Source organism: Daldinia decipiens, assembly GCF_022478715.1.
Source record: "Daldinia decipiens strain CBS 113046 unplaced genomic scaffold F4813scaffold_50, whole genome shotgun sequence".
In the NCBI taxonomy this organism is placed as follows: Eukaryota; Fungi; Ascomycota; class Sordariomycetes; order Xylariales; family Hypoxylaceae; genus Daldinia; species Daldinia decipiens.
Window position 1 is genome coordinate 23,041 of NW_026054593.1, and position 22,752 is coordinate 45,792.

Consider the following 22,752-nt stretch of genomic DNA (forward strand, 5'->3'; position numbering starts at 1 on the left):
CGTTATTGATGACGTTTTACAATTATATGGAGGGTATGATAGCCTAGGAGGGAGTGGTTACGCAGTTGACATCTGCCGCGAGCTTGTACCTATGTCGCCCAGACTACAGCTAGTGGCCATCACGACTAAGATCCTCGTTCCTAAAGACCCCCGCCCTGAAGATCCATATTAATCTATTGCCTCTTTCCTTGCAACTCCGACGCAGTATCATTATATGAACTTGTCCGTACATTTTATTCACTTTTATTAAGGTCTATTATCCTTAGAAGAAAATGCCTCGGACGTTGCTCCTATGCTTCATTCACGGATTCAAGGTAGGATTAAACAAATCTTATGACAATACGCTTCCTAACTATTCTATTAGGGCGACGATGACACATTTAGAACCTTCCCGGTCGATTTACAGGAGCAGGTATCCAAGAAGCTTCCTGATCACAATGTCGAGTCTATAGTGTATCCAAAGTATGAGACGAAGGGAGAACTAGGGCAATGCTGTGTGTCCTTTCTATCATGGTAAGGTCTATTTGATGAATATGCCTCGTATAGTTGACGCTCATGAAATATTAGGCTTAAGGAGCAAGTAATGGACGTGAGAAAAGATCACACTGAGACACCATGGCCGCCGCATGATAGAGATGTAGGGGTGATCTTAGTTGCGCATTCAATGGGGTAAGATAATTCCATGCACAACGTATGCGAAATATTGCTCATACTACGTTTAGGGGTTTCGTTGCTTCGGATACACTTTTCTTAATCCTAGACGAGATGAAAGAAGGGTCATTACTATTCCCGCTGATCCAAGGACTTCTAACCTTCGACACCCCGTTTAATGGACTTGCGCGTTCAATGTTCGTTTATGGCGCGTTTTCAAACTACCAGAAAGTAAGCACGGTCTTTAATGTCATGACAGCTCTTTCAGCAGCCCCGTCGGCTCTTGGGAGATCAGCCTTTAAAAAGACGACAACGAATTTTCCATCTGCAAAGTCTTCGCGGTCGGTCTGGAGGGGATGGCAACTTGTTGCAGTACGCACAGGAACTGTTGGTGCAATAGCTGCTGGGGGTGTCACAGCTTATATACACCGCCAACAGATTCTGAATGGTATGCGTAGCATGCGAAACATCAGTAAGGAATCCGTCAAAGAAGGATATCAACAGGGCATGGATACTTTGAGTCAGGGATTGGCATATATCAACCGCGGAAATGTTGGGCGCTCCTTCGAATATCTTTCAGACCATTTTACATTTGTTGGTACGCTTATGAAGCAACAAGAACTAAGCCAAAGATTAGAACGGATGGTAGCGCTTAAGGGTATCGGTATCCATGACTTTTACACATCCTTAGGGGAGAATGGTATGTGGAATGGCGGCTACTTTGTCCCCGAGCGTACATTCTGTGCCATACCAGCAAAGGATCATCTGGCTTGTTCTCTCTTCTCGCGGCAAGTCATCAAAAAGACAGAAGACGAGGTACAAGCACATATGAGCATGTTTATTAGAGATAAGAACGAAGAGTATGAGCAAATGACGGAAGAGGCCAGTAGCCTCGTGATTCGCTGGTTCAATGATGACTCCGACATATTCGATGATCCTCAATTCGCATCACCTCCGCCTCCTGAGCCCGTGGAGGAACTTGTGGCTACAACAAAAGACGGCCAGGAGATCCCGAAGGTAGACTATATCGCTGAAGGCACAGACACAGATCGGGAGGAGGTAGAAGACGAAGGAGATAATAGCAATCTTCCAGACGCGTCGCCATTAGATATCACTGCGGCAGCTTCTATCGTCCCACTGCCAGACGACGAGGCTCCGTCAGAAAGCGAAGATCAAGATGCACAGAAAAGGACATACATGCGGTACCTTATGCAAATAGCGCAACAGGCAGGTACCGGAGTCAAGTCTTACGTGCCGACGAAGATGCCAGAGATGCCTCAAATCCCGTCGGGGTCTAGTCTCAGATCATATCTCCCTACTCAAATGCCCCAAATGCCGAGTATCCCGAGACCGTCCGTCGGGATGTTTGGCAAGAAACAAAAGCAAGCGGCGTCAAATACGGATAAATTTATGGAGAATTCAGAGCCCTACGACACTATCGTGCCTCACGTAGGGAGGCAGAGAGCCGACAGTGGTGTGCAGCTATCTTCAGAGCCTACGAAGTCAACTGAGCCCCATCAAGACCCAAATACAAAGGTGGACCCAACTCCGACCTCGTCCAAATAAGTTATAAAATATCTGATCTAAAGGTTAAGATAATGGTAGTAGTCGGAAATAGATACACGCTCCGAGTAGTAGTGTTAGCTGATGTCAAGGAAGTAAACTTTAGTAGGTTGTCATGCACACGTATACAGATAGGGATCTGAGAACTTAATTTACCTAACAGACAAGGATGAAGGATTCAGATACGCTGAAATTATGAATATTCACTTAGCACTATTGGGTCTACATAAACTCAGAAGGGCTTGATGTCTGTTTTGATGATCCGTACATGGCTCGGAACAACTACAGTAATAACATTGGAAGTCAACGTAAACTAGTTGATATTCCTCTTATTTTAGTCGAATTACGCGTACTACTTACATGACTTCATATCACGCAGTTGAAGCAATAAAAATACGTCATAAAAACACCAAGTTCAAACCTTCTTTGCGTGAGCGCCAGGGAATTTAAAGGGCACAAGACTTCCAAGGTTGAACTTGCCCTTCCTAATACAGGAACAATTTATCTCCTTATACCTTGCCTATCCACCTTCCTTTAGGAACTCCTCGTTAAACTATTCATACTCACAGAGACATTAAACAAGATATTCGCAAACACATACCTAAGATATTCCATCATGACCGATAATACAGGTAACCAAGACCAGAGCGGAGGCGGAGGCGGCGGGCTCCTCGGTAGCGTAACTGAGGGCGTCGAAAACATCGTCACGGGCGGCGATAAGGCTAAGGGCCAGGGAGGGCTTCTCGGAGGCCTTAGTGGAGCGGTTGGCAAGACGACGGAAGGCACCGGAAATGCCCTCAATCAGACGGCCAAGGGGGTCGGTAATACGGCCGGCTCGGCAACTGAGGGAGTTGGAAACGTTAGCAAAAGTGTCACGGGTACCTTAGACAATACTGTTAAAGGAGTAGCCGGCTCGGGACAGGGACAGAAGTAGGAGATATGCTTCGTGTCAGGGCGGCGGGAAGTCTGCATGATTGGAATAGTAGGCGTATTGAGTAAGAGAGCCGAGGGGATGACGGGAATTTGGAACATGAAATTTGTCGCCGTAGTTGAATAGGTACTTAACATACCTACCTCCTAAGGTACCTACATATCCCCCATATGACATCCTTCTTACGTATAGTACTATTTTTTCATGTGCCCTTTTGTTTTCAACAAACTCATTTGACGGATTAAGGCCATCCAATAACGTAGCGAGGATCGTGGTGAAACTATAAACTCAACTCGGAATATACTTGGGATTTTCATTATGTCCCTTGCTCTATTAGCGACTTACTACGTAGGTACCTGAGGTATCCTATGCTCGTAGAGTTGCTAGAAGTATTGCCACTTGCTTTTACTAATTCAATTTACCGCAGTCTTTTATTTGGATTTCATGCACTACGCCTCGAACGCAGCAGCAAGTCGCGGGGCTTCCGCCATAAACAATTAAGCCTTACAGCGTCTGTCTAATTACCTGGGTAACATATACAATTTCAATTGTTAAGTAAACTATAAATTGCCCTTGAACCGTTATTGCAATTGTCAGAAAATATATATTATTTTCTACAATCTAGAGTATTTATTTAGAAATATCATTTATTGTAACTTGTCGGGGGCGCTGGTATTGCATGTTTGAATTACATAGGTAGTTAATACGTGAAGCCAACCGTGGTACAAAGGGGTTCTCGTAAGTACCTCTTAAATTACTGCGATACGAGATACTAATCACCTATGCTCTCGTTCCTTCAATACCTAGTAAAACGAAGTCTAACCGCAATTTTAATTTCGAATTTCTCGCTCTATTCTCTTTTATAATTATTGAGAGCCCAAGACGGTGACATGGCCAACCAAGTAAGCTTGATCTCCAGCATTGCCGACCTAGGCTGAGGGGAACTTGGCTGTGCTGGCTGTGCCGGATGCATCGGCCGCTGCATGAATAAAATTTGTATCCTTAACTTGCACAGTACCTAAGTAGGCAGCTAGGGAGGCTAGTAATGCCGTGGTGGAAAAGAATATGGAAACGATTGGGGTTTTGGAGTTAATTAACGACTCATGTCGTGCATTACGAAAGGCATTAGGGGTAACATCACAGGTAAGACTTGGCAACTTCAGTAATCAATTACAACATGTAAACAACCACGCTTAATATCCCCCTTGCAGACAAGTCTATATCTTGTATTAGGTAGTTATATTGATGTTCTCTATCATGACAGGATGGTAATAACATAAATATAAGATTTGGAGTATTCGAATAGTTGAGAGAAGGATCTTTGGTCTAGGCTATGTACGTACATACCTACATATATGATAATTGGATCTTATGTATGCAAGACAGTGGAGTTTATCCACCCGCCCCGGATTTTACCCCAGGTTTTGAACCTCTACACTAATAAATCTTTAGCACTATACCCCTTTGCGTAAGTATGATGTTACAGCTCACCGGCGGAGCTCAGCGAACCATAGCTCAAGGTCACGCGATGAGCACACCACCAGTGTCTCGACAACACCTTACTGTAGTTCAACCCCGCCCAATCATTACGAAATTTAGCAGCAGGAACTTGATCAGCTGGTTGCCGATCCATCATGGTTCCTCGTACATTACGGGACAGGAGAACCCCTCTCCCTCCTCTCCAAACCCCTTTTTACCCTCCCTTCAAATTGCTCTTCGTTCCCCTCCTCTTTCTCCTCCTTCTACTCTTTCTCTCTCGTCTCACAGACATTGGCTCTCCAGACATTGCTATTCTTATAGATATTGCTATCGTCAACACCACTAGCTAAGGTAAGCTCATCCATGGTCTATTGTCTCACTAATAATACTATTGTTATGCATCCAATACTAATAACCATTGGTTTATAATAGCTAGGATATTGCAAGCTCTAATCCTATCCTCATACACCAATCAGCTCATAAATTCACTATGGCGGAACCTCTCACCAGAGTAGACTCAGCCGTCCAGGGTCTCTCCGAATCTCCCCCGAAGGAGAAGATTTCCCACCGTAGGACCAGCTCAAGTGCAGCTGGAATACAGAGCATGAAAGAGTTGAGTATGTAACCCTATCTGCGTTTGTTGTCAATTGTTTGGATAGTAATTGACACAGAATATCACAACAGATGAAAACCAAATAGAGATCGAAGTGGCAATAGAATCCCAAGCCACGGGATGGTAAGCTTTTGGACTCATTTCAATTGAACTTCCTTGTTCTTTCTGATATCATAATATCTCTACGTCTCATTAGCTAATATTAGGATTCTATATAGGAAGATCAATACATCTCCTTCGACTGTTGAGGATAAGGAGCTCCTGAAGAAGCCATTAATAACGCCCCTTGTAAGGGCTATCGACCTTCGCTTTGATACCGGGGTTGTTGTAACGGCGCGGAACAACAAGCACGGGGTTACAATTAAAGATGCATTGGATGCAATATATAAGCACAATAAGAAGAGGGTGGGTACTTCTGAATTTTATAATATACGATGGTTATACCTTGGAGTCTATTTATTTCATCTCGTTCACATACCTCAAATATTATGGCTCCACTAACATGTAATTTACTAGGCCGACGATGAACTTGCTGAACCATATTTAAAGGGATTTGAATGGGTACCGAATCATCCTCAAGTAAAAGACGACCCTGACAGGCGTAAAGAAGAATGGGAACGGTTGTATATCCACCTCTCTTCCACACCGGGAGTATCAAGTTCTGGTGGCAGTAAGAAGAAGAAGAACAAGCACGCCGAATGATAGCTCACCTACGCATATCCGCTCAGTATCCGATGCATCAGCAGGCTCATGGATTATTTTGATAGATAGCTTGGATCATCTTGGATATTATTGTCTGTTGTATAACCCTGTCAATGCAGATCACAAACCTGCCATACTTCCATTCGGAATGGTAGCTCAAGTTTTAAGTTGAAGCTACTACTCGTCAACCTGATCTATTGTATCTGACGTATGAAAAATCTTTTAAATAATTTTAATAGTTTCCAGCGGCAACTCGCTATATATAACTTTTTCGATATCAGAATCTTTGAAATCTTCGAAGTCGACTGTCTCTTTCAAACTTGCGCACCCAACCCGACGGTATGTAGTCCGTGACTCATCGGCGAAGACCAAGGCCAGACCATGTGCTGTTACGAAGGAGTATGCTTTGCTGATATCAAAGCCTAGCATCAAAATGACCACTGTCTCGCGGAAGTCATCCGTGGTGTCAAATTGTAAGTAACCCCCTTTCGAATCCCCAAACTCTAGGATACTGTCGGTATTTGGGTGGTGAAGGGAACCAATTACATAGATATCGTAATCAACAGGACTTTCTTTATGCAACCTCATATTCCTTGCAGTACATATATGGCCACGTAAGGTGATGGTGCCGCTGATTACTTTCCCAGCCAAGTCATCCGCGTGAGGGGTTATTTTCGCCCCGAGGACATCGGCGTGCCACCGTATATGGCATGATGGGGAGCAGGAAACTTCCCCATCAAGGGATGCCCATGACCATGAAGGCGCTCTATATGGCGATACACGGCATGCCTTTACCTTAGGTCTCCAGAGTAGGGCCATAGGCATCATATGCTTCCATAGGCCGGCCAGATAAACATCGCTCTCAGAACCAAACTGTTTCCTCATTACGCTACCCATTCGCTTTGCCAACCCTGAGAGAGCGACCAGTTTGTCGCTGGGGAACGTTAAGTTGCATTGAGAATAGATCTGTACCGTATGTGGCCAATCTGTTTTCGGAATTATTGATCCATTACTCTTAGGGTGTAAAAGAGACTTCCACATATGATCATCGGGCCCTAGGCTATGTATAGATGAACGTGATGAATCCCATTCGCCTAGCGTGGTGTTCGGGACTGTCTCAGAGCAGTATGATTCGAGACACTCCCAGAAGACTTGTTTGCTTCCAAAATAGAGGTTCCGAGTAGAAAGAATTCTTTCTTGCAAGACCCATGCACGTGAGAGGAGCGGCTGCCCCTCAAAGTCTCTTTTCCATGCTTCTTCCTCGGCCTCAAAACGATAAAACGCTGCAACACTATCTCCGGGGGGACTGAGATTAATGATTGTAGGGGAAACCAATGCTGGGTCACGATCAAAAAAACATCCAGTCTGGTCGTCTGTAGCACCTAGCGCTGCGATATTTAATAGGCCATGAGTGTAGACAGGTCCCATGATAGATGCTTCCGCCTGCCAATCCTCTACGGAATCCTGAACTATGCATAACCTATCAATCCACAAGTACCGGACTTTCAAACGCTCAATTATCTCAAATGCATCGCGAAACGTTTTGGGTAGAATGGCTACGGGTAGACCATTGCGAAGGGTTTCTAGGGTCGACTTTGTGAGTTGTAGCTTCTCAATAGTGGTCTTAGGTCCCCAACAATGACTTAAAGTAATATATTTTTCGCGGGGGTCGAATTCGCTCTGTAGGACGAGACGAAATTTCTTTTCAGTCCCTACGTACTGTAGCTCAAGTAGACGAGTTGGCGCGAAGAGTTCCGAGGCTTGACGAATGCACGACTTATGAGTTTCAAGACATCTATCTACCCAACTATGTATAACAACCCACGTTGGAGAGTCTGATGTAGAATGTGAGATCGCGGAGTTGATATGGTCGTTTTCTTTATAGTCATATGTATATTTAGCATATGCATTGGAATTTGGCGTAGGAATTCATACCATCGTGTGCAATCATTGTATGTGGGATTTCTTGAACTATTTCGCCTGTGTAAATGACCATTACTGGGTTAGGCATATCGCTTCGCGGCAAGGTCACTTGGAATACCGAATAGTAACCTCGTTCCGCAAAGGTCGCATTGATATCGTCATGATCGTTGGACTCGTCGAAGACATTACAAACGACACAGCCTAGCTTCTTAGACTTTACCAATGAGTCATAGTTTACATGGTGGCCGAAAACATATCGTTCTTCCTCTTGCAGTTTTAGCTTGCCTTGTGAGCAGTTAGCAAAATAAAAACACTTTCTAAAGGCACTTCCCAGCTCGATTGACTTGATTGATCTCAACTCGTAGGTCCTTTTCCCATCGTACTCACTTAATACCTCGTCGTAATTTCCATCTTCAACCTCTCGGAAGAGGAATTCCAATATGTCGGGAAAGTATTTGAGTAACCCGAGCCTCCTGTTGTTCTCGGGATCCCATATACCTTCGAGACCTTCACGGCAGACGTCGCACAGCATCTCTTAAATTCCCTATTATCTAAGGAGTCCAGTAAATCGTGAAGACAGTCTCGCCTTCGCACAGCGACTAGTGAGCGGGAAACCACCACCCATTGATGAGTGACATTATCATGGCGGCCTTCATTCAGGCTATGTACTTGGATTTGTATTACACCAAGACCGCCTCTGTGGTGCTAAGGACGTAAGTCTTGTTGGCGCAGGGCAATTGGTAGATTTGGGGCTTCGATCAGCCGCAATAAGCCGAGAGCTTTACAAGGGTATCATACCCACAAGTGTGGTCCAAGGTGCTTACGAAAAAGGACCTATCTTCTCGAAGACCAGTCAGGTTGCTATTCCACATCGTCGGGTTCTTGGATAATACAGGGAGCAGGAAATTCTTCCTTTATTTTGTCAGGGGTGATGTGGTTAGACACGATGTTTGTAAGCATTCTGTACTCCACTTACTCTCGAAATGCCTGTTCTCCTTGTGGCATTTGTTCATGGAAGTACCTACCCCTCAGCTTTTTTATACGGAGCCAACAACAATATATTGTCCAATATAATGATCCAATATAGGTGTCGTTGGCACGACATACATACTATCAGCTATTCCAGCCACGCAACTATAGGGCCCACCGCCCCGACATGCTTTTCTTTTCTTATCTTTGAAGGGTCGTGTTAGATTCATCGTGTGTGGGTGAAATTACGTTCCCCCACATCGTAACTTGACAAAACATGAATGATTTATCTATTCGCCTTGATGAGTACGTTAGGTAGTCAATATAAAGACACTGGCTAATATCTGCCGATCGCATGAAACGATAGTCTATGTATGCGGTCTAGGATATAAAGCTCCGGGGAACCGTTTGGTCGGGGGTTCACCTTGTAAGCTCACCTTGTAAGCTTGAGACATGTACCTAATTCAAGTTTTAATACATGCTCTAGAGGTTCATGGTAAACATCTCCATATATGTCTAGTATCAAGATATGACACACCAAGAGGTAAACCTACTATGCTAGCATTAGATATAGATTAACCTAACCTAGCTCATTACTATAGTAGCACCAGCTCTTGGAACAGTCGTCATCGCGACGCTAGCTAGGACATGCGCGATAGTAACATATTTAGGAGGTACCTAACATTTACTGCCGCTAAAAGGCTCGGTTCGATGTATCCGGTCGTAGCCACTAACACGCGTAAACTGAATATCAATTTAGGGGATATATGTAAGTTAGTATGCTACAGTTAAAATAATCAACTCTTATTCAGGTCAACTACGGGTTCCATTGACAACCTAAATTAGACCGAGGCATTTTCGATGCAAAGACCAATAATAACGCGTAGCTTAGAGTCTTTGAAAGCATACCTACCTACCTAACCTAGGTATGAGGCAACCCCCCCGTAACAGAAGCATTGTCCCTGGTTAGCAGATCCATAATAGGAACTAGCCTGGTAAAGTCCCCGATCCTTTCAATAGCAGTGGGGCAGATAGTTTTGTTGCGATCAATCGTCTTTTTGCCTTCGCCTTCACCCTCCTTGTTTCAACACTACACTAGAACACGATGCTAGCATTAGTGAGCGGTAGCAGCGGCATCATTAACATCAGAGCGAAGGGCGACACGGAGGGATGGCATCATGGAATTCTTCGAGAATCAAGTCGGCGAGGTGCGATACTTGACTACTCTGGGCGAGACCCCTGCTTCGGCGCCCCCGGTGTCCCCCGGCTCTCAACAACACAACAGTAGCAGCAGCGTTACAACCACCACCGGTGCTAAGAGGAAGAACAGCATAGATGAATCGCCTGGTTCGAAAGGTCAGGCACAGCAGAGGAGCAAGAGAAATAGATATATCTCTATCGCTTGGTGAGTCTTGTCAGTCCTTTCGTCTTCAAGCGCGTGGGCTACATAACGGCACGCGACGTAAATTCGGGGATTCTTGCGTTGACCAAGTCTACGCTTATCCAGCAACGAGTGCAAGCGAAGAAAGATCAAGTGCAATGGCGAGACACCATGCCAAAGATGCGGAAATCTCAACCTCCAATGCCTATACGCACCCAATTGCTGCTCAAATTCGTTTAAAGACTCAGATGAGTTCAAGCAGATGACCAACAAGGTCAACCAACTACAAGAGCAGGTCGACGCGCTATTCGCGAACATGAACGCCCTTAGATCAGAGGCGTTCCGCTTAGCCCCTATTCAAGATCGAGCGCCGACTTTGCCATCCGCTTCGAGTACACCTTCGGCTTCTTCGATCCCTTCCATCACGCCTATTCACAAACCATCCGACTTGCCTCAAACTCGACAGCCCGGCTTCCGCGGACCGACGAGCACGCGATTCAACCTAGATGTTGCTAAGAATACGTTGCACAAGATGGGTTATAGCAATTCACCCGATGTTGGCGAGTTCGATGGCCTCGGTCAAGATAGTCCCGCGCCGTCTCCAAACTTAACGGCTCAGGTGGTTAGTACTCTTGGAGGCCCATCTCGGGATCCGTTGTGGGAGTTTGATAAGGATGAATTGGTGCGATTATGCCGCGTGCATGATGAGGAGGTTGGCATCATGTATCCTGTGGTTAAAATCGAGTCAGTCATCCGTCATGCGCGGACTCTATCTTCGTGGATGGAGGCGGCTAGGAATAATTTCATGGTCCCTTGGTCTGGAGAGGAGGGGGGTATCAAAGATCGCAATACCTTACTGCTCAAGCTCGTCGTCTGCTGTGCCATGCAGGTTGAGGAGCACGGAAATAGCGAGAAAGCCCATAGGCTCTTTCTCAGCGCTCGACCGACGACGGACAGAATGTTAATGTCTGATCCGAGTGATGTGAAGAACATGCCAATACTAGCTCTTGTGGTATGTCTTGCCTACCTTCATACTTAAACTATCATCGTTGCAGTGTCCCTATTCGAATATAGATAAGGGATCTTACCAACTCGCGGCGTTGCCAGAGACTAATATTTTGCATAACTAGGCGGGTTATTATTTTCTCGCTAATGACGAAATCCTCGCATGGCGTACCATGGGACAGGTAGCTCGTCTATGTTTCGAACTTGGGCTTCATCGTCGTGATGCGATCGAACGAATTGGCGATGAAGAGGAACGCAATAACGCAATCAACACGTTTTGGGCAGCCTATGTATTGGACCATCGATGGGCTTTCGGTACTGGCTTACCATTTACCGTCCCGGACGACGAAATCGACCCTCGGTTACCGTACCCTGTAAGTAGTTGATTTATCATGCCGAGCATAGTAAAGCAGACACCTTCTCGCCTTGTTTAACGTTGAGGAATTGATCGGTTCTAACCTTGCTCTAAAGGATTCGCATCCTTATCTAGTCGCCATGATTAACTACTCAAAGCTCAGCGCAAGCGTATGGCGACTCGTGCGAAGTTTTGAGCCTAGCACAGAATCAGACGTACAACCAGGTGCTATCGAGGAACTTGATCGTCGAATAAAGGAATGGTATACCGAAGTGCCCCGAGAAACACAGCTTGAATTAACCGACTGGGAAGCACTGCCTAGATATCTAAATCCTCCAGTAAACTCACAGAAGGAATATGATATCCAGCGGTTACAGATATGGACCTACCTCCGCTTTAATCAGATTCGTACATGGCTATATACTCCTATTTTGCACACTCAAGGCAGCATCATGGAGAATATAGAATTCGCCGAGCGTGCCGTCAAGTTAGCCAAAAATACAATATGCTACTTGACGCACTTGAACAATACTACGAATATCTATAGGAAGATCCAGGTCTTCTACCATCAATTTCTGTTAGCAGCAATTGCGGTACTCTTCCTAGCATCGTGCCACGCCCCAGTTAACTTCAGCGCCTCGTGTCGCAACGAGTTTTATATGGCTCTCGAGCTAGTAAAGGACTTATCATCCAAATCATGGGTGTCGCAACGGCTTTGGAGCACTATTAAGTCGCTTCGAGAAGTTGCTCCTCATCTCGGGTTGGCGCAGGATCCTCACTCTACGGCGGCTCTGACGATGGCCGGCCTAGCTACCGGTCAGATGGGAGCCCCTCCAACTTTAGCTTCCGGCTATGGTTCACAACCCTCGCCCGTATTAGGGGTGTCCTCATCGTTCGGCGGCGTACAAAACGGGCACCAAATCTCAAGCGAGATGTCACGAATATTCGAAGGGTATATGGGGAAGAGTACTAACCCGACCGGCCTGCCGACCCCGGCTGGACCGCCCCCTGTTAACGGGGGCGTTACACTGCCTTATGAGATAGGTAGTAGGGTATATGAACACTTTAAGGACATGTTTTAGAAGCTTAAAGCTTGAAGAAATTAGTAAGAAATGGGTTATATTAGCATAGCGAATGGAGCCGATGGAGAAGGAGGTCGTGGGTATATGTTTACAACTTTAACCTGAATAACTGTGTACAATAGATACCTATAGGTACCTTATAAAGATATCAATGATTATCATGCCTAAAATAACGCATTCATCATTGCAAATGATCAGGGTTACCTAATGAAAGAGCCGGCCTAAGGTGCCCTAGAAAGTCGCATGGCAAACACCTTTGAGAGCTGTAAGAGGTATCTAGCCTAATGTTTTTGCACCTGTTAGTTACACTGGATACACCAGAAAAACAAGGCAATTCAGCTTCAATCTTTTACCGCTTGTAGAATCGTAGCCCGCGTAAATCTTTAAAGTATCAGATATTCATCTTTCTAAACGCTCACGAATATCGAGTGCATATTTGCTTACAATATCGTTGAATTCTTGTCCAAACAGATGTTTGATATTAGCGAATCCGCATCTGCGGTCCTCCTGAATGATTCTAGTTGCTTAGGTAGTCAGTCATATTTGAAGGATTCATATATTTCCCATCCATAGCATCTTGAAGATAGCAATCGCCAATCGTTTCCATATCCACTTCCACATACCATTCCTTTTTCTTTTCCATTTCCATTAGCCTTTCCATTTTCATGTCCCATCTCGCCGAAGCGGTCTTTCGAAGTACGTGAGGGGTCTTACCACCAGGCAGAACACATACCACATCATCAGTTTTCAAGCCATCAGGACCCCATCCTGAAGTATCATCGGCAGTCACGAATAAATGTCGTCTAGTGGACATGAATTTCAGTACATAATCGAAACCTGGGATATCTTAATAGACTTGGTTATCCGATGATGTCTTGGCGTCAAACCACATCTGTGAATGCCTTTCGTCTCCGTCCTCGAGCCTTTTAAACTCCCCCAAAACTAACTTCAAATCGTAAACCAAGGATCTCAGCCTGTTTGTATCAAGTTGAGTGATGATGTATTTTTCACTTTTATAAGACCTATTTGAGTCGTTAGACCATTGTGTTGAGATTGACGTGAGTCGCCTCACATCTGTGAGGTCAAGAAACTGGTCGTTATAGTATCTTATACAGCTAATGAGAGCTCTGGTAATTCCTAAGCGACTAAACTGCGGTTTATAGGTAGTCTTTTCATCGACAGGTCTCTTATCTATCTCATCTTTGCTTGTGGGAGAATGCCAAGAGCGTAAACCAAGTTGATCAAAGATTTCACGCACCCCATTCCTTATAGGCAACATCATCGCAGACCATGTCCCAAAAAGACTCCAAAGAAATATAACAGCCAAACTTATAGTCTCCACAAGCATTATACAACTTCGTAGCGACTTTCATGCGGCGAATTTCTTCGTTGTGGCTAATGGCGCTCCAATCAGGTATCCAAGACGGGAGATCCCCCCCCTGTTTTTCGACCAAGGTCTCCGCAAAGTACGTCAAGGCTTCTAGCTGCTGCTATAATGTTTTGAACGACCTGAGTATAAACCCAAGGGGTTGCCACACGACAATTGGGGGAGATGCCGAGGCTGACAGGTACAAGACCAATAAGTGCATATGCAAATCTTGAATGCTCCGAGCTGCACGAATGAATAGCTCTAATAGAGCCACTGAACAGCTATTTTAGATAAGAGCCCTTTTTGATATTATGACCTGTGAGTTATGAATTGAAGGTCAGTGTGTAGCTGCTAAGGTACATAATAATGATTTGGGCAAAATGGAAGTATACTTGTCCTAAGACTAACAGAAAAATTAAGTAGAAGATAACTAACCTCTTGGAAAACCCACATGCGGTTCCACCATCTACCCAATGGCATCATCCGAAGATCTTCAAATATTGCCTGCAATACCCTGTTTTTGAGGGATGGAAATGCCCGTATGTGTTGATTTTCTTGTTGGGCAAACAAGCTAACGAGGTAAAAGACGCCGAAACCTTTGAATAGGTTATTAATATACATAATATGCATAGCACTACAAGAACCATAGCACTGCAAGAATAGAGAAACCGGGCAACGTATTGCCTATCGTGTGCGTCGTTGCGGAATATAAACTCCTGCGGCTTTGACACCCGAAAACGGTCAGACGAATGGGTTCTCCCATTATCAAGAAACACAATTACATTGCTAGCACAATTATAGATCTGTCGCATGACCTGAACTTGAGTCTCTCTTTCACCAAGATCCGCCTGATCAATACACTAGGTAGAAGGTAGATGAAGTGCATTAGCTATGATCCTTTAACTAGATATTTTATGTCTCGGTGTTTAGGGTGCGTACAAAAGCATCAACCCAGAGCACGGTATCAGCATTTCCTAGTCTAAGGTGTTCCAATGCCGTGTGGAGGTTTATTGCAATCACCATGTTTATGTTGTTGACAACGATAGGTCTGATTACAGATGGAGAGCCCCAAGCATAAGACAATGCTTGGTATACTAATGCAGTGCCCAATTTCTCCGATATCAGTTGGCATCGGAAAGGCGACTGCCAATATCGTTGATTGAGGATGATGAACCTAAAGCGGTCGTGGCTAAGTCTGTATGAATATGGCCCCTCGTGAGGAGGTGTTAAGGTAGACATGTCGAACGATTTTGCTAGACCCGACCACCGGATGAGTTTGAGATAGTCAATATCACAATTTAACTAATAGTTGTCACTACTTTCTTAAAACTTATATTGCCTCGAAAACCCCGAGGCAGCATAACCACTGGATACATGTGCATATGCTTATACGGTGGCTTAGATCTTACTGCCAGCTGAACACCAATTTTCGCTGCAACTATATTAATTCAGGATATGAAGTCTTAGGAGGTACCTAACATATATGACAGGAAAATATTATCAAAAGGGTGTCCTATTGACTAGGCAATTCTGATAAATGTCTATTTTCACCCAATACGTGTTACGTACGGTTAAATCGCTACGTACATTGAAGCCAAGAGTGGCTATAGAAACGACGTCAATCATAATTGTGTCAGAAACTAGTTTCTCTCGCCGTCCAGCCTTTTTAAGAAATCAGAGGATGGCGCAAAGAATGTGGTGCCTGTTAGAGGAGTAGAGAACTCAAGTAGCCTATCATGTAAACCAGGCGGATCACCAATAAACATACGCTGTAACATCCGTTCAATAACCCATAGATTCCTTGAGTATCCAATAAAGTATGTTCCAAATTCTTTTGAGCCAGGAGACCCAAATGGCATATTATCCCGGAGGATATCGTGCTCATTACCGCTTTCGTCTTCAACAGTGGCTAGTGACTTGTGCGACTGTTGCTGACCTGCTGCGGCGTCATCTAGCTCGATGTTATCTAGCTTCTTCCGCCCAATAATGCTCTCCTGCTGCTCAGTAGGGAGGGCGTTCCACGCTTTCACGTCATGCAAATACTTCTGGACCACAATATAACTCCCACCTGCACTAGATGCGTCCTCTTCACTCACAAGGATAGAAGCCGGGACGGCCGATCCCACAGGGTTTGCCGTGCCGTCTACAAATCCGAGGAGATCGCGGACATCGAAATAACGAAAGCCAATCGTCTCGTCCACGACAGTAACGGCATCGCCAAGGGCATCCAGTAGTTGTCGTTCGAATTCGAAACATAAATCCCGTCGCTCCGAGCGGATATGGAATAACAAGTCCCCAGGTGTTGAGACGGCGGTATGTTTCTTCCCATGTATAGTAGGAAATGGATGGAGCTCTGTTGGCCGGGGTAATTGGGTCAACGAGTCCCACGCTTCGCTGCCAATGCCCACTGTACAGGCAAATGCGGCGCTTAGGTCTCGAATAGAGACATTTTTAGCTAGTCCATCGATGTTAGATAGAACCGAGCGCACCACACCAACAGCTTCCAGCGTGTTATTAATGGTAACTACCAAGAAGGTAGCAGTCTGGGTGAGGGGAGCGTCGACACGTTGGGTTTCAATAGGGACCCGACCACGCGACCGAGTGGTCATATTTGCTGCTTGGCTGCGCGAGGGAATAGAACACCGGAAATTGAGATTTTTCGGACGGGATTTGGGTTTAACTGCGAGATATTTCCTCAGCTCGTGGCTTAAAGCTGCCCGATATGCTACTCGATGTGATATTGGAGTATAAGATGTCGGAAATTGTCTGTTCAGGGGCTTGCACAAAACAATCCCCAAAGTCCTAAGTGTGTTCATCTCTCTTTCATTCACAGCTAGGCCACGCTTTCTAGTTAAGTAGCACGAAAATAGGCGACTGCGAATGGTTTCATTTTTGAAAATAGGTTGGTGATGGTTGGCCACCTGAATCTTGCCTCTGCTTACCATGCGCCAAGTGATGCATGGCGCTTACGAATAATTTACGATTTCGAAAACTCAAGCCAGATAACGCCTCTATTAGCTCGTTTACACTCTATCTCCGATATCCGGTATGAAAACAACGTCGTTCTATGTTCGTGTGCAATTGCCTATCTTGAACTCAGCTCCAACGGTCCCGATTGGCGTGATATACGTGCTACAAGCAAGTCGGGACCGACGACTCAAAAATACGACGAATTCTATGATCGTAATTTAATCTTAATGTTGCAGTGTATGTGCCACTTTGGCAAGTGTAAGCTCGTATATTTCTCCTCGTTGCCTGGTTATTCTAGGTAGCTGTTAAAGGGGTCAAGAACCCCCTGAAATATCACCAAGGTAAAGTTTTATATTATTCCACTGCGGACTTTGTTATTCGGATTTGATACCTCTCATAATTATCACAAACATCACAACTAGATCTTACTATGAAGTATAAAATGCAATACCGAGGAGATGAGACAATAATTAATTTAGATTTAAAGGGATGTACTTGTGCAGGACTGAACGGTGATAGTGACAATGTAGCTTGTAGTATTGAAGTTAATCATTCTAGGTGTCTTTCCAAACCATAAGCTAATTACAATCCTCTCGAGCCAGCAAAAATATGTTAAAGAGAGACGAAATGCCGGTAGAGTAGTGTCCCACCAGCAGGCGACTTGCGATTACTAGTCTAACCCAGGAGGTAGATGGTCGGCAACTGCTAATGAGAATGGAAATGGTTCAACGTATGTATGTTAAGCCTAAATATTCTTATCCATTGTCCTCGATGGTGGTGTAGCCTTCAGGGTGACAAGCACTTTCTCTTCGGTATCATCGTCGGTCGAGTTCCAGTTCAAAGTCCAAATACGGTCTTCATCAGAGGGCACAGCGTACCACAATCCGTTGATATCCCCGTCGGTGTTCTTGTGCAGTAGGAAGTCCCCATAAAATACGAACTCGGATGCTGACCCACCGCCACTAATGGTCGAATTAGCGAATCCGACCTGATGGGAGGAAGATGTCATGTCCGGGACCATGAACGTGAGATTCGACCAGGTTGGTGCATTGCCGGCGGTGGTGTTGGGACTGGCCAGCAGCGAATTGTCTGTACCGCCAATAACTGCCTGCGAGTTAACATAGCTGCATATACGAGAGGTTGTCTGTACGGCTTACACTGAACCTGAGCGGCTTCGCTGTCGTTTAAGCGAGTTGCCCGCCCGATGTAGGCGCTTTCTATTATAGAGGTTAAAATTATTATATTCCAACAGGCATGGAAAATAGCATACCGCCGTCTGTGAACACAGGTGCGCCGCCGATTCCATCGCCGTAAGCGAACAATGCAAAAGGTGATGTAGGAGAACGTTCTATAAGCATTGGTGACCCAGCTACAACCACTGGGATGCCAAGAATGAGGCTCTGCAATACGTGCATCGCTAGTGTAGTAGGTAGTGTCTTGCGAGAAACGGCAAGACTTGAACAAGATGATTGAAAATATGGCTGTTACTTAGAGAAGGTTAACTACCTAAGCTACGTCTGCTTGCTGAACTTTTGATGGAGATGGTCCCTTTTCATATCCTCGATGCTTTATTGACCCCGATTATAGATTCGTCAGCTCTTCCTTCAAAACGGACGGCTTGTCTAAAGATAGAGTTGTTCGCTCGGGTCTTGGCCTCTATATTCGGATTGTGGGCCGGGCGGGAGGCGGAAGGACGCGGCGGGCGGGAACCTCGCAGGGTGCCCATGCAGCAACGCGTAAGCTTTAAAGCGCAATTATCTTGATAGCTTCAATGCCACTCTTTCTTTCGGCACATGATAGTATTGCTAATATCATACTAATATTATACCTGATACTGCCACTCTTGATTTTAAATGCATTATATAACTCCTTTTATCGATAAAATCAGCTACGCATCGCAGGGCTTACAAAAGATATCGTAATCTCCACAGCTGATAATTACGACGATAGGGCGCAGGGCGACGAGATGGTGCCTTGAAACGAACCATTAGATACGCCCAATATAGGTAGCTGTGGATCGCTTAACGATACTCTATTAAGGAGATCTAGATTCATGTCATGTTTCCAAAGGATGTTTGTCGACGACGACTTCGGACCAATTCCCGGGGAGTGAGACGCCGGCTCATCACATTCAAGCCACAAGCTCCACACAACTCGCGGAATTCTGAATATTTCGTTACGCGTACGACTGCAATACGAGAATATCTTCGACTCATGACACGCACTGAGGTCGTCAAGGCTGACTATAGTTTAATCTTAAGGGGGTGGATATGTGGTCTGATTGTTGGTCGTGTAGCCATTCAATATTGTAACGCAGTGCTACAGTATACTGGATCCTCACGGTTCGGGTTCTCATGGTGCCGATTCCTTCAGCCGGCAAGTGAGACTTAGGAGAAGCTATCGTGGACATAAAGACTGCCTCAGCTGCGCTCATGATGAATAGAAGTTATAGAAATATCACAGTCGTTCATTGTGCTTCTTCAACTTCAAAGCTTGCCTACCTATCAGGAACCTAGCTTAGCCCTACAACTGTCTTTCTTATTTCACCCAAACTTATATTGAACTATATCGGAGCTCTTTGCAATATGGCTGCTTCGAAAATATCAACTCTCTTGTTGCCATTTCTGTGCGGCATAGTTGCAGCGTCCCCCTTTTCACCTTCCACGAATTTGTATCCTCGGGCAGCATGCTCAGGAAACACAGCAACAACCAGAAATGAGTGGTGTGATTACTCCATCGACACTGATTATACCACTGAGGTGCCTGATACTGGAGTAACTAAAGAGTATTGGCTGGATATCACTGATGTGACTGTCTCACCTGATGGAGTTTCTCGCCCGGCGATGGCTATTAATGTAAGTCAATAATTGGGGCTTACAGCTCTGGTTTCACCATTTTACTCTTGATTATTTTAAACCGAGTTAGTAACTTACTTCGTATCTTAGGGCTCAATTCCAGGACCAACTCTCTATGCGGACTGGGGTGATACAGTTGTAGTTCACGTTACGAATTCTCTAACTACCTCTAACAATGGAACATGTGAGTACAAGCTTAGGCATAAAGATATATACTATCTTGACTGCAAATTTATTTTGGGCCTTTCCCCTGAGACTTGTTGTCTCGCTTCTGTTCCTTTTTCTTAAACTGTTAGATTTTTAGTAACCTTTCTGGATACTTGTCTCTTATAACTGAAAAGCTTCCGGTGGCTAATTCTTCAAAACAGCTATTCACTGGCACGGTATACGTCAGAATTATACGAATGATAACGATGGAGTCGTTTCTATTACTCAATGTCCAACTGTACCTGGGGAAACTCGGACGTATACCTGGAGGGCAACCCAATATGGAACGACTTGGTACCATTCGCACTTTGCGCTTCAAGCGTGGGAAGGCGTTGCGGGAACCATAATCATCAATGGCCCAGCCACTGCTAACTATGATGAGGATCTCGGGACCATATTCCTATCAGATTGGAGTCACGCAACGGTGGATCAACTCTGGACCCAAACACAGACAACCGGCCCCCCTAAGATGGAAAATGGACTTATCAATGGCACCAACGTTTACAATGACGGCGGTTCAAGATTTCAAACTTCTTTCACTTCAGGGACCTCCTATCGAATCAGACTCATCAACGGAGCTATCGACACGCACTTTAAATTCACTATTGATAACCACACAATGCAAGTCATAGCGACTGATCTTGTGCCAATTCAGCCATACGAAGCAACTGTCATTAATATTGGCATTGGTAAGCCGTTAACGATAACTATCAATCTAGTTTAATGCTAACCACTTAAAGGACAACGTCATGATATCATCGTTACTGCCGACCAGTGAGTGTCTTCTAACAAACCAGCTGATTTCCTAGAATATATGGTAAACTAACCCGGAGAATCGCAGGGCTTCGACTGCTGATAATTTCTGGATCCGAGCTATTCCCCAATCGGCTTGCTCTGAAAACGAAAGCGAAGACAACATCCGTGGCATTGTATCTTACACAGATACCGTCTCAACACCGGAGACTACTGGATATGAATATGTCGATTCTTGTATAGATGAGACTCAAAACATTGTTCCTTATCATAGCAAAACGGTAGGCAGTACTGCGTCTGTTACAAACGAAGTCGCAGATATTGGCATCATCAATGGGCTTTTTAGATGGACTCTGAACAGCACATCGATGCTGGTTGACTGGACAAACCCTACCATTTTACAGGTTATAAATGGCGAGACCACTTTTGAAGTCGACGACTCTGTCCTTGAGTTGCCCGATGCAAACGTGTGGGTATATTTGGCGATCGAGACAGACCTACCTGTTCCCCACCCGTAAGTAACTTAATATGCTCAATCTCCTCCGGGTATCATTCAGTACCAGCCTATTTTATACATTGGAGCCGCAAGCCCTATCACATATCAAGAAAGAGCTCACACTAATTATACCTTTAGAATTCATCTTCACGGCCACGACTTTTTTGTGCTCGCTCAGGAGACAGGTTCATATTCCAGCAGTGTCCCTCTCAACACGAATAACCCACCCCGCCGGGATACTGCCATATTACCCGCCAGTGGTTATATCGTGCTGGCATTCGAGACTGATAACCCTGGAGTTTGGCTTATGCATGTAAGTATCCAATTTGTTTCTTCGTTTCTTCACTTTATCTAATATGGGATATAGTGTCATATTGGTTGGCATACGAGCCAGGGGTTTGCACTGCAATTCGTGGAGAGGTATGACGAAATTGCGGGTATAACCGACACGGATGCACTCGCAGACACCTGTTCAACCTGGTCTTCATTCCAGACATCAAGGAGCATTGAACAAGAGGACTCTGGAATCTAAAATTAGTAGATAACATTGAAGTTCTTTTCTTGAGACTCATGATGCTACTGATGAGGGCAGGCTGTCAATATATTGAATTATTTTCAGCAAGGCAGTCCAGATATCGACGTAGTCAGCTATTATGTATATTACTCAGGGTACTTTCAATATATCTTATGTCAAGGAGGTAATATAACATTTCCTGAGTAGGATATAGTTGATATTCTAGCCATCTGCGCCACACTCCCTGGTGAAGTATTAACATGTCGATCCCCGCAGCACTTCAAGCAATAACCCTTATAGTTTATATAGATCCTCTAAAATTGAGATGAGGTGCTAAGATACTGAGGTGTACCTAGTCCTTACCTTAGCCAATCATAACCTCACTCAGCCCGCAGAGTCGACGGCCTGTAGGGGGATAATATCTAATCAGGCACAGATCTATATCGTCCTAAAGGGGGTGTCGTTTCATAGTATTGGTTGGTTCCTCCTGGTGAGCTCGTGTTCGGTGTAACATTGGTGTTTGGAGGTCGCCTACTGCTCTAAGCGGTTCTGTGTCATACTTTCGTGGGAATGAGGCTTGTCCTACCGGCTTCATAGTATTCGTCAAAGCTTACGGAAAAACAAAAACATCAATCAAAACTTCTGATTTACATATATCTTCTCGATATGCATTCTCTCTCTCGCTGGTACATGTTAATTCCATTGCTGGAATGTATTTCCAAATCTATCTACATTTGAATAATGACCTTGCCATGTAGCTGCACCAACACCAACATTACAGTAGGGTTAGAAAAAAAAAAAAAAAAAAAAAAAAAAGGGGGGGGGGGGGGGGGGGGGGGGAGCTTTATTTAACGAAGTTTAAAGACGAAAAAATTAGGACCGTTAGTGGCACCGCGTAACGTCAAGAACTTATACCATTTTTAAAAAAGGGACT

General features: G+C 44.8%; 9 protein-coding genes across 9 annotated transcripts; 6 read left to right on the forward strand and 3 right to left on the reverse strand.

The window, feature by feature from the left end:
• Window positions 1-272: 272 nt before the first annotated feature.
• Window positions 273-2,217, forward strand: F4813DRAFT_393833 (uncharacterized protein; the record flags this gene model as incomplete). The annotated part of the gene is made up of 4 exons (XM_049247481.1): window positions 273-314; window positions 365-513; window positions 568-669; window positions 723-2,217. The coding sequence occupies 4 exons, from the start codon at window positions 273-275 to the stop codon at window positions 2,215-2,217; spliced, it is 1,788 nt and encodes a 595-aa protein (XP_049095223.1).
• Window positions 2,218-2,527: 310 nt separating this feature from the next.
• Window positions 2,528-3,540, forward strand: F4813DRAFT_375242 (uncharacterized protein). Its single transcript, XM_049244989.1, has one exon. It carries the CDS (start codon window positions 2,831-2,833, stop codon window positions 3,146-3,148), a length of 318 nt encoding a protein of 105 aa, XP_049095224.1. The 5' UTR covers window positions 2,528-2,830; the 3' UTR covers window positions 3,149-3,540.
• A 1,187-nt stretch (window positions 3,541-4,727) lies between these two features.
• Window positions 4,728-6,384, forward strand: F4813DRAFT_375243 (uncharacterized protein). Its single transcript, XM_049244990.1, has 6 exons — window positions 4,728-4,975; window positions 5,057-5,241; window positions 5,309-5,360; window positions 5,456-5,642; window positions 5,754-6,278; window positions 6,366-6,384. The coding sequence occupies exons 2-5, from the start codon at window positions 5,115-5,117 to the stop codon at window positions 5,937-5,939; spliced, it is 552 nt and encodes a 183-aa protein (XP_049095225.1). The 5' UTR covers window positions 4,728-4,975; window positions 5,057-5,114; the 3' UTR covers window positions 5,940-6,278; window positions 6,366-6,384.
• On the reverse strand, window positions 5,970-8,553 carry F4813DRAFT_274791 (HET-domain-containing protein). Its single transcript, XM_049240425.1, has 3 exons — window positions 8,250-8,553; window positions 7,875-8,147; window positions 5,970-7,816 (listed from the first exon to the last, which is right to left on the reverse strand). The coding sequence occupies exons 1-3, from the start codon at window positions 8,392-8,394 to the stop codon at window positions 6,162-6,164; spliced, it is 2,073 nt and encodes a 690-aa protein (XP_049095226.1). The 5' UTR covers window positions 8,395-8,553; the 3' UTR covers window positions 5,970-6,161.
• A 1,208-nt stretch (window positions 8,554-9,761) lies between these two features.
• F4813DRAFT_375247 (uncharacterized protein) lies at window positions 9,762-12,885 on the forward strand. The gene is made up of 4 exons (XM_049244991.1): window positions 9,762-10,236; window positions 10,339-11,224; window positions 11,343-11,591; window positions 11,689-12,885. Exons 1-4 carry the CDS (start codon window positions 10,010-10,012, stop codon window positions 12,652-12,654), a joined length of 2,328 nt encoding a protein of 775 aa, XP_049095227.1. The 5' UTR covers window positions 9,762-10,009; the 3' UTR covers window positions 12,655-12,885.
• Window positions 12,886-13,871: 986 nt separating this feature from the next.
• On the forward strand, window positions 13,872-14,668 carry F4813DRAFT_375251 (uncharacterized protein). Its single transcript, XM_049244992.1, has 2 exons — window positions 13,872-14,339; window positions 14,459-14,668. The coding sequence occupies exon 1, from the start codon at window positions 14,026-14,028 to the stop codon at window positions 14,254-14,256; it is 231 nt and encodes a 76-aa protein (XP_049095228.1). The 5' UTR covers window positions 13,872-14,025; the 3' UTR covers window positions 14,257-14,339; window positions 14,459-14,668.
• Window positions 14,669-15,465: 797 nt separating this feature from the next.
• F4813DRAFT_375252 (uncharacterized protein) lies at window positions 15,466-16,965 on the reverse strand. The gene has a single exon (XM_049244993.1). The coding sequence runs from the start codon at window positions 16,837-16,839 to the stop codon at window positions 15,664-15,666; it is 1,176 nt and encodes a 391-aa protein (XP_049095229.1). The 5' UTR covers window positions 16,840-16,965; the 3' UTR covers window positions 15,466-15,663.
• A 538-nt stretch (window positions 16,966-17,503) lies between these two features.
• On the reverse strand, window positions 17,504-18,689 carry F4813DRAFT_375254 (uncharacterized protein). Its single transcript, XM_049244994.1, has 3 exons — window positions 18,264-18,689; window positions 18,151-18,210; window positions 17,504-18,097 (listed from the first exon to the last, which is right to left on the reverse strand). The coding sequence occupies exons 1-3, from the start codon at window positions 18,406-18,408 to the stop codon at window positions 17,739-17,741; spliced, it is 564 nt and encodes a 187-aa protein (XP_049095230.1). The 5' UTR covers window positions 18,409-18,689; the 3' UTR covers window positions 17,504-17,738.
• An 889-nt stretch (window positions 18,690-19,578) lies between these two features.
• On the forward strand, window positions 19,579-21,836 carry F4813DRAFT_383376 (putative multicopper oxidase; the record flags this gene model as incomplete). The annotated part of the gene is made up of 7 exons (XM_049245935.1): window positions 19,579-19,848; window positions 19,939-20,032; window positions 20,217-20,744; window positions 20,796-20,829; window positions 20,897-21,322; window positions 21,443-21,617; window positions 21,672-21,836. 7 exons carry the CDS (start codon window positions 19,579-19,581, stop codon window positions 21,834-21,836), a joined length of 1,692 nt encoding a protein of 563 aa, XP_049095231.1.
• Window positions 21,837-22,752: the final 916 nt, after the last annotated feature.